This window comes from Entelurus aequoreus, linkage group LG04, assembly GCF_033978785.1.
Source record: "Entelurus aequoreus isolate RoL-2023_Sb linkage group LG04, RoL_Eaeq_v1.1, whole genome shotgun sequence".
Classification (NCBI taxonomy): domain Eukaryota; kingdom Metazoa; phylum Chordata; class Actinopteri; order Syngnathiformes; family Syngnathidae; genus Entelurus; species Entelurus aequoreus.
The window spans coordinates 1108498-1123733 of record NC_084734.1 but is presented as its reverse complement, the minus strand read 5'-3'; the positions used below and the strand labels follow the sequence as shown (position 1 = coordinate 1123733).

Sequence of the window (15236 nt, the reverse complement as noted above, 5' to 3'; positions counted from 1 at the left end):
CTTAGAATTAGATTGGTCACATCTAGTCTTAGACTTAGATTGGTCACATCTAGTCTTAGACTTAGATTGGTCACATCTAGTCTTAGACTTAGATTGGTCACATCTAGTCTTAGACTTAGATTGGTCACATCTAGTCTTAGAATTAGATTGGTCACATCTAGTCTTAGACTTAGATTGGTCACATCTAGTCTTAGACTTAGATTGGTCACATCTAGTCTTAGACTTAGATCGGTCACATCTAGACTTAGATTGGTCACATCTAGTCTTAGACTTAGATTGGTCACATCTAGTCTTAGACTTAGATTGGTCACATTTAGTCTTAGAATTAGATTGGTCACATCTAGTCTTAGACTTAGATCGGTCACATCTAGTCTTAGACTTAGATTGGTCACATCTAGTCTTAGACTTAGATCGGTCACATCTAGTCTTAGACTTAGATTGGTCACATCTAGTCTTAGACTTAGATCGGTCACATCTAGTCTTAGACTTAGATTGGTCATATCTAGTCCTAGACTTAGATTGGTCACATCTGGTCTTAGACTTAGATTGGTCACATCTGGTCTTAGACTTAGATTGGTCACATCTAGTCTTAGACTTAGATTGGTCACATCTAGTCTTAGACTTAGATTGGTCACATCTAGTCTTAGACTTAGATTGGTCACATCTAGTCTTAGAATTAGATTGGTCACATCTAGTCTTAGACTTTGATCGGTCACATCTAGTTTTAGACTTAGATCGGTCACATCTAGTCTTAGACTTAGATTGGTCACATCTAGTCTTAGACTTAGATTGGTCACATCTAGTCTTAGAATTAGATTGGTCACATCTAGTCTTAGACTTAGATTGGTCACATCTAGTCTTAGAATTAGATTGGTCACATCTAGTCTTAGACTTAGATTGGTCACATCTAGTCTTAGACTTAGATTGGTCACATCTAATCTTAGGCTTAGATTGGTCACATCTAGTCTTAGAATTAGATTGGTCACATCTAGTCTTAGACTTAGATTGGTCACATCTAGTCTTAGACTTAGATTGGTCACATCTAGTCTTAGACTTAGATTGGTCACATCTAGTCTTAGACTTAGATTGGTCACATCTAGTCTTAGAATTAGATTGGTCACATCTAGTCTTAGACTTAGATTGGTCACATCTAGTCTTAGACTTAGATTGGTCACATCTAGTCTTAGACTTAGATCGGTCACATCTAGACTTAGATTGGTCACATCTAGTCTTAGACTTAGATTGGTCACATCTAGTCTTAGACTTAGATTGGTCACATTTAGTCTTAGAATTAGATTGGTCACATCTAGTCTTAGACTTAGATCGGTCACATCTAGTCTTAGACTTAGATTGGTCACATCTAGTCTTAGACTTAGATCGGTCACATCTAGTCTTAGACTTAGATTGGTCACATCTAGTCTTAGACTTAGATCGGTCACATCTAGTCTTAGACTTAGATTGGTCATATCTAGTCCTAGACTTAGATTGGTCACATCTGGTCTTAGACTTAGATTGGTCACATCTGGTCTTAGACTTAGATTGGTCACATCTAGTCTTAGACTTAGATTGGTCACATCTAGTCTTAGACTTAGATTGGTCACATCTAGTCTTAGACTTAGATTGGTCACATCTAGTCTTAGAATTAGATTGGTCACATCTAGTCTTAGACTTTGATCGGTCACATCTAGTTTTAGACTTAGATCGGTCACATCTAGTCTTAGACTTAGATCGGTCACATCTAGTCTTAGACTTAGATTGGTCACATCTAGTTTTAGACTTAGATCGGTCACATCTAGTCTTAGACTTTGATCGGTCACATCTAGTTTTAGACTTAGATCGGTCACATCTAGTCTTAGACTTAGATCGGTCACATCTAGTCTTAGACTTAGATCGGTCACATCTAGTTTTAGACTTAGATCGGTCACATCTAGTTTTAGACTTAGATCGGTCACATCTAGTCTTAGACTTAGATCGGTCACATCTAGTCTTAGACTTAGATTGGTCACATCTAGTCTTAGACTTAGATTGGTCACATCTAGTCTTAGACTTAGATTGGTCATGTCTGGTCTTAGACTTAGATTGGTCACATCTAGTCTTAAACTTAGATTGGTCACATCTAGTCTTACACTTAGATTGGTCACATCTAGTCCTAGACTTATATTGGTCACATCTGGTCTTAGACTTAGATCGGTCACATCTAGTTTTAGACTTAGATTGGTCACATCTAGTGCGTGCGCCTGGAAGAGTGGCAGCACATCAAAGTAGCTCCTTTGAATTCCTTTCATTTTACTTTATTTTTGGTATTATACTTAACTTTTCTTGCTTTTTTTTTTTTTAATCTCTTACCTTCCATAAACCACTAATTATAGTTCTTGAGCGCTTTTGTGTGTTTTCGTTACTTTTCTTTTTCTTTTCGGGCCGTTTTGTGTTGGGCTTTGATCAGCGGAGCAGTAGACCTTTTGTTTACACACGCGAGGAGCTGTTTGCGTTCTCCTTACCAGCGCTATGGGGAACGCGGCCGGACCTTCCCGTGGAACTACGGAAAAAGCGCAGGGGACGCCGTGCCGGCATAAAGATGAAGGAGCGCAGAAGGAAATTTAAGCCTGCAATCCCCTCGGTCCTCATGGGGAACGTGCGGTCCCTGGCTCGCCCGAACTCAAAAGGAGTACGCCGTGTGCAGCATCATGTGCTTTACGGAGACTTGGCTACACGCGGACTTCCCGGACCACAGCGCGTCTCTACCCGGCTTCACAACCTCACGGGCGGATAGAAACACACTCCTGAGCGGTAAGAAAAAAGGCGGAGGGATTGCCATCTTGGTGAAGGAGAGGTGGTGTAATCCTGCTCATATTACTGTAAAGGAGTGTGTTTGTACGCCGGACATTGAACTTCTGGCTGTTGGAATTCGGCCATATTGTTTGCCAAGGGAATTTACTTCTGTAATCTTCATTGGAGTGTATGTTCCTCCTTCTGCTGACGAAACTGCTGCTTGTGACACCTTTCACGCCGCTGTTGCTAAGCAACAGACCAAACATCCCGATGCCCTCATTCTCATTTCGGGTGACTTTAATCATGTTTCTTTGGACTCTATTTTACCCACTTTCCATCAATATGTACACTGTGTAACACGGAAAAATAAAACTCTGGACCTACTGTATGCTAATTCAAAAGATGCATACAGAGCCACTGCCCTGCCCCCCCCCCCCCCCCCCCCCCCCCCCGAGACGGTCTGATCATAATCTGGTGCTTTTAACACCTCAATATGTTCCTGCTGTGAGGAGGCAGCCCATCTCAACTAAATCAGTGCAAATGAGGAGCATAGAGGCTTGCATAGCCTTACAAGACTGCTTTGAGACTACAGACTGGGAAGTACTCTGTAAGCCTCACGGGGCAGATATTGACAACATCACAGACTGCATCACTGACTACATCAATTTCTGTGAGGACTCCGTCATCCCTACAAAAACTGTCCACTGTTACCCAAATAACAAGCCCTGGATCACCAGCCAGCTAAAGGTGCTGCTGAATAAAAAGAAGCTAGCCTTCAGATCCGGTGATCGGGACGAGTTGAAGTGGATTCAGTGGCAGCTTAAAGTTCAGCTTCAAGAAGGGAAAGATGCCTATAGGAGGAAGCTTGAAGCTAAACTCCAACAGAACAACACTCGTGAGGTTTGGAAGGGAATGGCTTCAACAATAAAACCAAACTGCTGGATGGGGGTGTAGATAGAGCCAACGAGCTGAATTTGTTTTTCAATAGATTTAGCAATGCACCCCTTACTGGCCCTCCCCCCACTACTCCTGTTCTCACACCTCCCCTGAACTTCAATACACAAACTCCTTCTCTTTTACCTGCCACAGCTGTTTCTTTCCCCCCTCCCCCCTCCCCCAGTGAGAAAGCCAGCCCGGTGTGTCTGACACCCTGACATGTAAGACGGCAGCTGGAGAGAGTCAATCCAGCTAAGTCAGCAGGCCCTGACCGAGTCAAGCCCTAGGTCCTGAAGATTTGCACTGCTCAGCTAACTGGGATCCTGCACTCCATCTTCAACCTGAGTCTGAAGCTACAACGGATACCAGTGCTATGGAAAACATCCTGCATAGTGCCGGTGCCCAAGAAGCCCATCCCATCGGGCTCGAATGACTTCATGACTGCCCTGACGTCCCAGGTCATGAAAGTCCTCGAGAGTCTTAGACTTAGATCGGTCACATCTAGTTTTATACTTAGATTGGTCACATCTAGTCTTAGACTTAGATTGGTCACATCTAGTTTTAGACTTAGATTGGTCACATCTAGTCTTAGACTTAGATCGGTTAGATCTAGTCTTAGACTTAGATCGGTCAGATCTAGTCTTAGACTTAGATCGGTCACATCTAGTCTTAGACTTAGATCGGTCACATCTAGTCTCAGACTTAGATCGGTCACATCTAGTCTTAGACTTAGATCGGTCACATCTAGTCTTAGACTTAGATCGGTCACATCTAGTCTTAGACTTAGATCGGTCACATCTAGTCTTAGACTTAGATCGGTCACATCTAGTCTTAGACTTAGATCGGTCACATCTAGTCTCAGACTTAGATCGGTCACATCTAGTCTTAGACTTAGATTGTTCACATCTAGTCTTAGACTTAGATTGGTCACATCTAGTCTTAGACTTAGATTGGTCACATCTAGTCTTAGACTTAGATTGTTCACATCTAGTATTAGACTTAGATTGGTCACATCTAGTCTTAGACTTAGATCGGTCACATCTAGTCTTAGACTTAGATTGTTCACATCTAGTCTTAGACTTAGATTGGTCACATCTAGTCTTAGACTTAGATTGGTCACATCTAGTCTTAGACTTGGATTGGTCACATCTAGTATTAGACTTAGATTGGTCACATCTAGTCTTAGACTTAGATTGGTCACATCTAGTCTTAGACTTAAATCGGTCACATCTAGTCTTAGACTTAGATTGGTCACATCAAGTCTTAGACTTAGATGGGTCACATCTAGTCTTAGACTTAGATTGGTCACATCGAGTCTTAGACTTAGATGGGTCACATCTAGTCTTAGACTTAGATTGGTCACATCTAGTCTTAGACTTAGATTGGTCACATCTAGTCTTAGACTTAGATGGGTCACATCTAGTCTTAGACTTAGATTGGTCACATCTAGTCTTAGTCTTAGATTGGTCACATCTAGTCTTAGTCTTAGATTGGTCACATCGAGTCTTAGACTTAGATGGGTCACATCTAGTCTTAGACTTGGATTGGTCACATCTAGTCTTAGACTTAGATTGGTCACATCTAGTCTTAGTCTTAGATCGGTCACATCTAGTCTTAGACTTAGATCGGTCACATCTACTCTTAAACTTAGATTGGTCACAACTAGTCTTAGACTTAGATCGGTCACATCGAGTGTTAGACTTAGATGGGTCACATCTAGTCTTAGACTTAGATTGGTCACATCTAGTCTTAGTCTTAGATTGTTCACATCTAGTCTTAGACTTAGATTGGTCACATCTAGTCTTAGACTTAGATTGGTCACATCTAGTCTTAGACTTAGATGGGTCACATCTAGTCTTAGACTTGGATTGGTCACATCTAGTCTTAGTCTTAGATTGTTCACATCTAGTCTTAGTCTTAGATTGGTCACATCTAGTCTTAGACTTCGATTGGTTAGATCTGGTCCAAAGGGTTGGTGCCAAAACCCTAAATCTTTGTACTCCAAAAGACTTTGATGAATGTAGGATGGTAGACTACACTCACTGGTTTTAAGCGAGTGCATCTTGTCCTTAAAAGAAATGTCCGCCAGATGTCAAAGGCTGTTTTGAACATGCAGGATTGAAATAGTAAATGAGTTTGTCTGGGGTTGAAGCTCAGCAGGTGCTTCCATCAGCATGTTGTGAGAGTGTTGCAGCATTACGTGAAAATAGAAAGAATTCTACACAAACATTATTCATTAGCGCTGTGAAACCTAGCAAGTGTGTGCTGAATGTTGCTGCTAAATCCACATTTTCAATCCTCCATCTTTGTTTCTATAGGACATTGATTGGACTAGCGTGCAGAAAGTTCAAAGTCTTCTTCTTCTCCGCAGACTTATTCCATCAAGTGTCCGGCACGGGAGGATTGACGGACCAGCGCCACCTCAGCTTGCTGCTCCACGAGGCCGTCCAGATCCCCCGGCAGTTGGGCGAAGTCGCCGCTTTCGGTGGCAGCAACGTGGAGCCCAGCGTCCGCAGCTGCTTCCGCATGGTGAGGCGGGAACACGCCGCGTCTCCGTGGTCTTGGTTGGGAAGACAAGGTCACGTTTGCATGAGATGGTTTTAATGTGCATACAGTCCTGGTCAAAAGTGTACGTACACGTGTAAAGAACATCATGACATGGCTGTCTTGACTTTACAATCATTTCTTATTTTTTTGTGATGTAGTGATTGGAGCACATACTTGTTACTCACAAAAAACATTCATGAAGTTTTTGCAGGCCCAGAGCATAACACTACCACCACCATGCTTGACGGTAGGTATGGTGTTCTTGGGATTAAAGGCCTCACCTTTTCTCCTCCAAACATATTGCTGGGTATTGTGGCCAAACAGTGCAAGGAAAAGTACTAGCTACTCTAAACATGGCTATGTAAAGAAGTACTAGCTACTCTAAACATGGCTATGTAAAAAGAAAGAACTCTTAATCATATCTACATCCTTTCCACACATGCCAGAGCAGACTTATTGCACGGCGACATATCCAAACATATTGCTGGGTATTGTGGCCAAACAGTGTCATGACGCAAGGAAAAGTACTAGCTACTCTAAACATGGCTATGTAAAAAGAAAGAACTCTTAATCATATCTACATCCTTTCCACACATGCCAGAGCAGACTTATTGCACGGCGACATATCCAAACATATTGCTGGGTATTGTGGCCAAACAGTGTCATGACGCAAGGAAAAGTACTAGCTACTCTAAACATGGCTATGTAAAAAAGTACTAGCTACTCTAAACATGGCTATGTAAAAAGAAAGAACTCTTAATCATATCTACATCCTTTCCACACATGCCAGAGCAGACTTATTGCACGGCGACATATCCAAACATATTGCTGGGTATTGTGGCCAAACAGTGTCATGACGCAAGGAAAAGTACTAGCTACTCTAAACATGGCTATGTAAAAAAGTACTAGCTACTCTAAACATGGCTATGTAAAAAGAAAGAACTCTTAATCATATCTACATCCTTTCCACACATGCCAGAGCAGACTTATTGCACGGCGACATATCCAAACATATTGCTGGGTATTGTGGCCAAACAGTGTCATGACGCAAGGAAAAGTACTAGCTACTCTAAACATGGCTATGCAAAAAGAAAGAACTCTTAATCATATCGACATCCTTTCCACACATGCCAGAGCAGACTTATTGCACGGCGACATATCCAAACATATTGCTGGGTATTGTGGCCAAACAGTGTCATGACGCAAGGAAAAGTACTAGCTACTCTAAACATGGCTATGTAAAAAGAAAGAACTCTTAATCATATCTACATCCTTTCCACACATGCCAGAGCAGACTTATTGCACGGCGACATATCCAAACATATTGCTGGGTATTGTGGCCAAACAGTGTCATGACGCAAGTAAAAGTACTAGCTACTCTAAACATGGCTATGTAAAGAAGTACTAGCTACTCTAAACATGGCTATGTAAAAAGAAAGAACTCTCAATCATATCTACATCCTTTCCACACATGCCAGAGCAGACTTATTGCACGGCGACATATCCAAACATATTGCTGGGTATTGTGGCCAAACAGTGTCATGACGCAAGGAAAAGTACTAGCTACTCTAAACATGGCTATGTAAAGAAGTACTAGCTACTCTAAACATGGCTGTGTAAAAAGAAAGAACTCTTAATCATATCTACATCCTTTCCACACATGCCAGAGCAGACTTATTGCACGGCGACATATCCAAACATATTGCTGGGTATTGTGGCCAAACAGTGTCATGACGCAAGGAAAAGTACTAGCTACTCTAAACATGGCTATGTAAAAAGAAAGAACTCTTAATCATATCTACATCCTTTCCACACATGCCAGAGGAGACTTATTGCACGGCGACATATCCAAACATATTGCTGGGTATTGTGGCCAAACAGTGTCATGACGCAAGGAAAAGTACTAGCTACTCTAAACATGGCTATGTAAAAAGAAAGAACTCTCAATCATATCTACATCCTTTCCACACATGCCAGAGCAGACTTATTGCACGGCGACATATCCAAACATATTGCTGGGTATTGTGGCCAAACAGTGTCATGACGCAAGGAAAAGTACTAGCTACTCTAAACATGGCTATGTAAAGAAGTACTAGCTACTCTAAACATGGCTATGTAACAAGAAAGAACTCTTAATCATATCTACATCCTTTCCACACATGCCAGAGCAGACTTATTGCACGGCGACATATCCAAACATATTGCTGGGTATTGTGGCCAAACAGTGTCATGACGCAAGGAAATGTACTAGCTACTCTAAACATGGCTATGTAAAAAGAAAGAACTCTCAATCATATCTACATCCTTTCCACACATGCCAGAGCAGACTTATTGCACGGCGACATATCCAAACATATTGCTGGGTATTGTGGCCAAACAGTGTCGTGACGCAAGGAAAAGTACTAGCTACTCTAAACATGGCTATGTAAAAAGAAAGAACTCTTAATCATATCTACATCCTTTCCACACATGCCAGAGCAGACTTATTGCACGGCGACATATCCAAACATATTGCTGGGTATTGTGGCCAAACAGTGTCATGACGCAAGGAAAAGTACTAGCTACTCTAAACATGGCTATGCAAAAAGAAAGAACTCTTAATCATATCTACATCCTTTCCACACATGCCAGAGCAGACTTATTGCACGGCGACATATCCAAACATATTGCTGGGTATTGTGGCCAAACAGTGTCATGACGCAAGGAAAAGTACTAGCTACTCTAAACATGGCTATGTAAAGAAGTACTAGCTACTCTAAACATGGCTATGTAACAAGAAAGAACTCTTAATCATATCTACATCCTTTCCACACATGCCAGAGCAGACTTATTGCACGGCGACATATCCAAACATATTGCTGGGTATTGTGGCCAAACAGTGTCATGACGCAAGGAAATGTACTAGCTACTCTAAACATGGCTATGTAAAAAGAAAGAACTCTTAATCATATCTACATCCTTTCCACACATGCCAGAGCAGACTTATTGCACGGCGACATATCCAAACATATTGCTGGGTATTGTGGCCAAACAGTGTCATGACGCAAGGAAAAGTACTAGCTACTCTAAACATGGCTATGTAAAGAAGTACTAGCTACTCTAAACATGGCTGTGTAAAAAGAAAGAACTCTTAATCATATCTACATCCTTTCCACACATGCCAGAGCAGACTTATTGCACGGCGACATATCCAAACATATTGCTGGGTATTGTGGCCAAACAGTGTCATGACGCAAGGAAAAGTACTAGCTACTCTAAACATGGCTATGTAAAAAGAAAGAACTCTCAATCATATCTACATCCTTTCCACACATGCCAGAGCAGACTTATTGCACGGCGACATATCCAAACATATTGCTGGGTATTGTGGCCAAACAGTGTCATGACGCAAGGAAAAGTACTAGCTACTCTAAACATGGCTATGTAAGAAGAAATAACTCTTAATCATATCTACATCCTTTCCACACATGCCAGAGGAGACTTATTGCACGGCGACATATCCAAACATATTGCTGGGTATTGTGGCCAAACAGTGTCATGACGCAAGGAAAAGTACTAGCTACTCTAAACATGGCTATGTAAAGAAGTACTAGCTACTCTAAACATGGCTATGTAACAAGAAAGAACTCTTAATCATATCTACATCCTTTCCACACATGCCAGAGCAGACTTATTGCACGGCGACATATCCAAACATATTGCTGGGTATTGTGGCCAAACAGTGTCATGACGCAAGGAAATGTACTAGCTACTCTAAACATGGCTATGTAAAGAAGTACTAGCTACTCTAAACATGGCTATGTAACAAGAAAGAACTCTTAATCATATCTACATCCTTTCCACACATGCCAGAGCAGACTTATTGCACGGCGACATATCCAAACATATTGCTGGGTATTGTGGCCAAACAGTGTCATGACGCAAGGAAATGTACTAGCTACTCTAAACATGGCTATGTAAAAAGAAAGAACTCTCAATCATATCTACATCCTTCCCACACATGCCAGAGCAGACTTATTGCACGGCGACATATCCAAACATATTGCTGGGTATTGTGGCCAAACAGTGTCGTGACGCAAGGAAAAGTACTAGCTACTCTAAACATGGCTATGTAAAAAGAAAGGACTCTTAATCATATCTACATCCTTTCCACACATGCCAGAGCAGACTTATTGCACGGCGACATATCCAAACATATTGCTGTGTATTGTGGCCAAACAGTGTCATGACGCAAGGAAAAGTACTAGCTACTCTAAACATGGCTATGCAAAAAGAAAGAACTCTTAATCATATCTACATCCTTTCCACACATGCCAGAGCAGACTTATTGCACGGCGACATATCCAAACATATTGCTGGGTATTGTGGCCAAACAGTGTCATGACGCAAGGAAAAGTACTAGCTACTCTAAACATGGCTATGTAAAGAAGTACTAGCTACTCTAAACATGGCTATGTAACAAGAAAGAACTCTTAATCATATCTACATCCTTTCCACACATGCCAGAGCAGACTTATTGCACGGCGACATATCCAAACATATTGCTGGGTATTGTGGCCAAACAGTGTCATGACGCAAGGAAATGTACTAGCTACTCTAAACATGGCTATGTAAAAAGAAAGAACTCTCAATCATATCTACATCCTTTCCACACATGCCAGAGCAGACTTATTGCACGGCGACATATCCAAACATATTGCTGGGTATTGTGGCCAAACAGTGTCATGACGCAAGGAAAAGTACTAGCTACTCTAAACATGGCTATGTAAAAAGAAATAACTCTTAATCATATCTACATCCTTTCCACACATGCCAGAGCAGACTTATTGCACGGCGACATATCCAAACATATTGCTGGGTATTGTGGCCAAACAGTGTCATGACGCAAGGAAAAGTACTAGCTACTCTAAACATGGCTATGTAAAGAAGTACTAGCTACTCTAAACATGGCTATGTAAAAAGAAAGAACTCTTAATCATATCTACATCCTTTCCACACATGCCAGAGCAGACTTATTGCACGGCGACATATCCAAACATATTGCTGGGTATTGTGGCCAAACAGTGTCATGACGCAAGGAAAAGTACTAGCTACTCTAAACATGGCTATGTAAAAAGAAAGAACTCTTAATCATATCGACATCCTTTCCACACATGCCAGAGCAGACTTATTGCACGGCGACATATCCAAACATATTGCTGGGTATTGTGGCCAAACAGTGTCATGACGCAAGGAAAAGTACTAGCTACTCTAAACATGGCTATGCAAAAAGAAGGAACTCTTAATCATATCTACATCCTTTCCACACATGCCAGAGCAGACTTATTGCACGGCGACATATCCAAACATATTGCTGGGTATTGTGGCCAAACAGTGTCATGACGCAAGGAAAAGTACTAGCTACTCTAAACATGGCTATGTAAAAAGAAAGAACTCTTAATCATATCTCCATCCTTTCCACACATGCCAGAGCAGACTTATTGCACGGCGACATATCCAAACATATTGCTGGGTATTGTGGCCAAACAGTGTCATGACGCAAGGAAAAGTACTAGCTACTCTAAACTTGGCTATGTAAAAAGAAAGAACTCTTAATCATATCTACATCCTTTCCACACATGCCAGAGCAGACTTATTGCACGGCGACATATCCAAACATATTGCTGGGTATTGTGGCCAAACAGTGTCATGACGCAAGGAAAAGTACTAGCTACTCTAAACATGGCTGTGTAACAAGAAAGAACTCTTAATCATATCTACATCCTTTCCACACATGCCAGAGCAGACTTATTGCACGGCGACATATCCAAACATATTGCTGGGTATTGTGGCCAAACAGTGTCATGACGCAAGGAAAAGTACTAGCTACTCTAAACATGGCTATGTAAAAAGAAAGAACTCTTAATCATATCTCCATCCTTTCCACACATGCCAGAGCAGACTTATTGCACGGCGACATATCCAAACATATTGCTGGGTATTGTGGCCAAACAGTGTCATGACGCAAGGAAAAGTACTAGCTACTCTAAACATGGCTATGTAAAAAGAAAGAACTCTCAATCATATCTACATCCTTTCCACACATGCCAGAGCAGACTTATTGCACGGCGACATATCCAAACATATTGCTGGGTATTGTGGCCAAACAGTGTCATGACGCAAGGAAAAGTACTAGCTACTCTAAACTTGGCTATGTAAAAAGAAAGAACTCTTAATCATATCTACATCCTTTCCACACATGCCAGAGCAGACTTATTGCACGGCGACATATCCAAACATATTGCTGGGTATTGTGGCCAAACAGTGTCATGACGCAAGGAAAAGTACTAGCTACTCTAAACATGGCTGTGTAACAAGAAAGAACTCTTAATCATATCTACATCCTTTCCACACATGCCAGAGCAGACTTATTGCACGGCGACATATCCAAACATATTGCTGGGTATTGTGGCCAAACAGTGTCATGACGCAAGGAAAAGTACTAGCTACTCTAAACATGGCTGTGTAAAAAGAAAGAACTCTTAATCATATCTACATCCTTTCCACACATGCCAGAGCAGACTTATTGCACGGCGACATATCCAAACATATTGCTGGGTATTGTGGCCAAACAGTGTCATGACGCAAGGAAAAGTACTAGCTACTCTAAACATGGCTGTGTAACAAGAAAGAACTCTTAATCATATCTACATCCTTTCCACACATGCCAGAGCAGACTTATTGCACGGCGACATATCCAAACATATTGCTGGGTATTGTGGCCAAACAGTGTCATGACGCAAGGAAAAGTACTAGCTACTCTAAACATGGCTATGTAAAAAGAAAGAACTCTTAATCATATCTACATCCTTTCCACACATGCCAGAGCAGACTTATTGCACGGCGACATATCCAAACATATTGCTGGGTATTGTGGCCAAACAGTGTCATGACGTGGATTATTACACATCTTACTGCGAGGATAGTTTTCCCGGGATGCAAACGGACTAGATCAGACATTGGTAGAAGGTAGGAACATGATTTAATCTTGACTATAAAAAGTACAAACAAAAGGCTTTTACAAGGCGGAGACACAAACTTGGCGCAGGGAACAAAACGGATACTTTAACGTAAACTATGAACATAAAACAAACGACACTTACTGTGACATGAGCAGAGCAGCGTGAGCTATGAACAAGAACTATGGCGTGGGCAGAGTAAATCCAGAGTAAATGTTGCCAGGCCGACTAATTGAAAAAGACAGGCTTAAATAATAATGTCATTAATAGAACAGGTTCGTGAGTCCAAACAAATGAGGCAGGTGAAACTGATGAGTCGCCATGGTGACAAAACAAACAAGGAAGCGCAAAAACAGGAACTATGGAGTCCAAAACTAGCAGAAAATAACAAAACATAGAACATGACAAGCAGCTCCATTTGTGTTCCATCTGACATCACATGGACAAAGAGAAGACCTTCTGGAGGAAAGTTCTGTGGTCAGATGAAACAAAAATGGAGCTGTTTGGCCACAATACCCAGCAATATGTTTGGAGGAGAAAAGGTGAGGCCTTTAATCCCAGGAACACCATGCCTGCCGTCAAGCATGGTGGTGGTAGTATTATGCTCTGGGCCTGTTTTGCTGCCAATGGAACTGCTGCTTTAAATGGGACAATGAAAAAGGAGGATCACCTCCAAATTCTGGGCAGCACGGTGGGAGAGGGGTTAGTGCGTCTGCCTCACAATACGAAGGTGCTGAGTAGTCTGGGGTCCAATCCCGGGCTCGGGATCTTTCTGTGTGGAGTGTGCATGTTCTCCCCGTGACTGCGTGGGTTCCCTCCGGGCACTCCGGCTTCCTCCCACCTCCAAAGACATGCACCTGGGGATAGGTTGATTGGCAACACTAAATTGTCCCTAGTGAATGTTGTCTGTCTATCTGTGTTGGCCCTGCGATGAGGTGGCGACTTGTCCAGGGTGTACGCCGCCTTCCGCCCGATTGTAGCTGAGATAGGCTCCAGCGCCCCCCCGAGACCTCGAAGGGAATAAGCGGTAGAAAATGGATGGATGGACCTCCAAATTCTTCAGGACAAGCTAAAACTATTAGAATTAAAGCTGCAAGCAGCGTTGGTCGGGTCCGCTTTTTGGCAGGTGCTAGTCCTAAGTGTCCCAATACTTTTGTCCAGTGGTAGTCCTGAGTGAGACCTACATAGAGGTTTTTGTTTCGTGTCTCTACGATATTCGTACTGGGAGTTAGAGGAAGTTGTGTCTGAGTTCACATTGTCATTATAGGGTATTGTGTGTATTGAGGCCAAAGAAGGAATAATCGCATTTTCGTTGTCATTTTTGGCACCGGAGCAGCATCAGTGCTGCGGGTCTTTGAAGGCTCGTAAAATCAAAACGGTAGCACTTATAAAAAATCCGTACAGACAGTTTAATCAGAAGGGTTCAATCTCTCTCCTGTAGCAGTTTGAAGCCGAAACGACAAACGCGCTCAGAGGAGATAACGTTTGATGTTTGGTGACCGTTTGTAACAAAAATGTTGTTTTGAAGGAGGAATAGCAAACTTCCTGTTGATTTTTGCTGAAGGATGTCAATCTATGAAATTTAGGTCTAGGCGAGACCTACATAGAGGTATTTGTTTCATGTCTCTAAGACGTTCCTACCGGAAGTTACAAGCAATTTTGTCAGAGTTTTCCTCTGAGGAGCAGTTTTTGGTCTGTTTTTTTTCAAAAAATTATGTAGAGCACAATTTTGAGTTTTGGGGTTCGGTTTTTTTTTTAGATCGCAATTTCCACCAGTCCCGATGTCTGTGAGAAGTTTGGTGAGTTTTGAAGTATTTTAAGGGGGTCAAATTACAGCTCAAAAATCAAAAATGAGTGTTTTTAGTCATTTTTTGTCTTGAAGGGGAAATTGCCAACTTCCTGTTGGTTTTCGCCCAAAGAAGTGAAATTATGAATTGTAGGTCTAAATGAGACCTACATACAGGCTTTTGTTTCATGTCTCTACGA

At 41.9% G+C, this 15236-nt stretch overlaps 1 protein-coding gene across 4 annotated transcripts in view; it reads left to right on the top strand.

Annotated features, from left to right (window-relative positions):
• drp2 (dystrophin related protein 2) overlaps positions 1-15236 on the top strand; it is a 299389-nt gene that overhangs the window by 227634 nt on the left and 56519 nt on the right. For all 4 annotated transcript variants that reach the window (XM_062043976.1, XM_062043975.1, XM_062043974.1 and 1 more), the window contains one exon: positions 6077-6234. In XM_062043976.1, coding sequence (XP_061899960.1) covers positions 6077-6234 — 158 coding nt within the window. The remainder of the gene's footprint in view (positions 1-6076; positions 6235-15236) is intronic.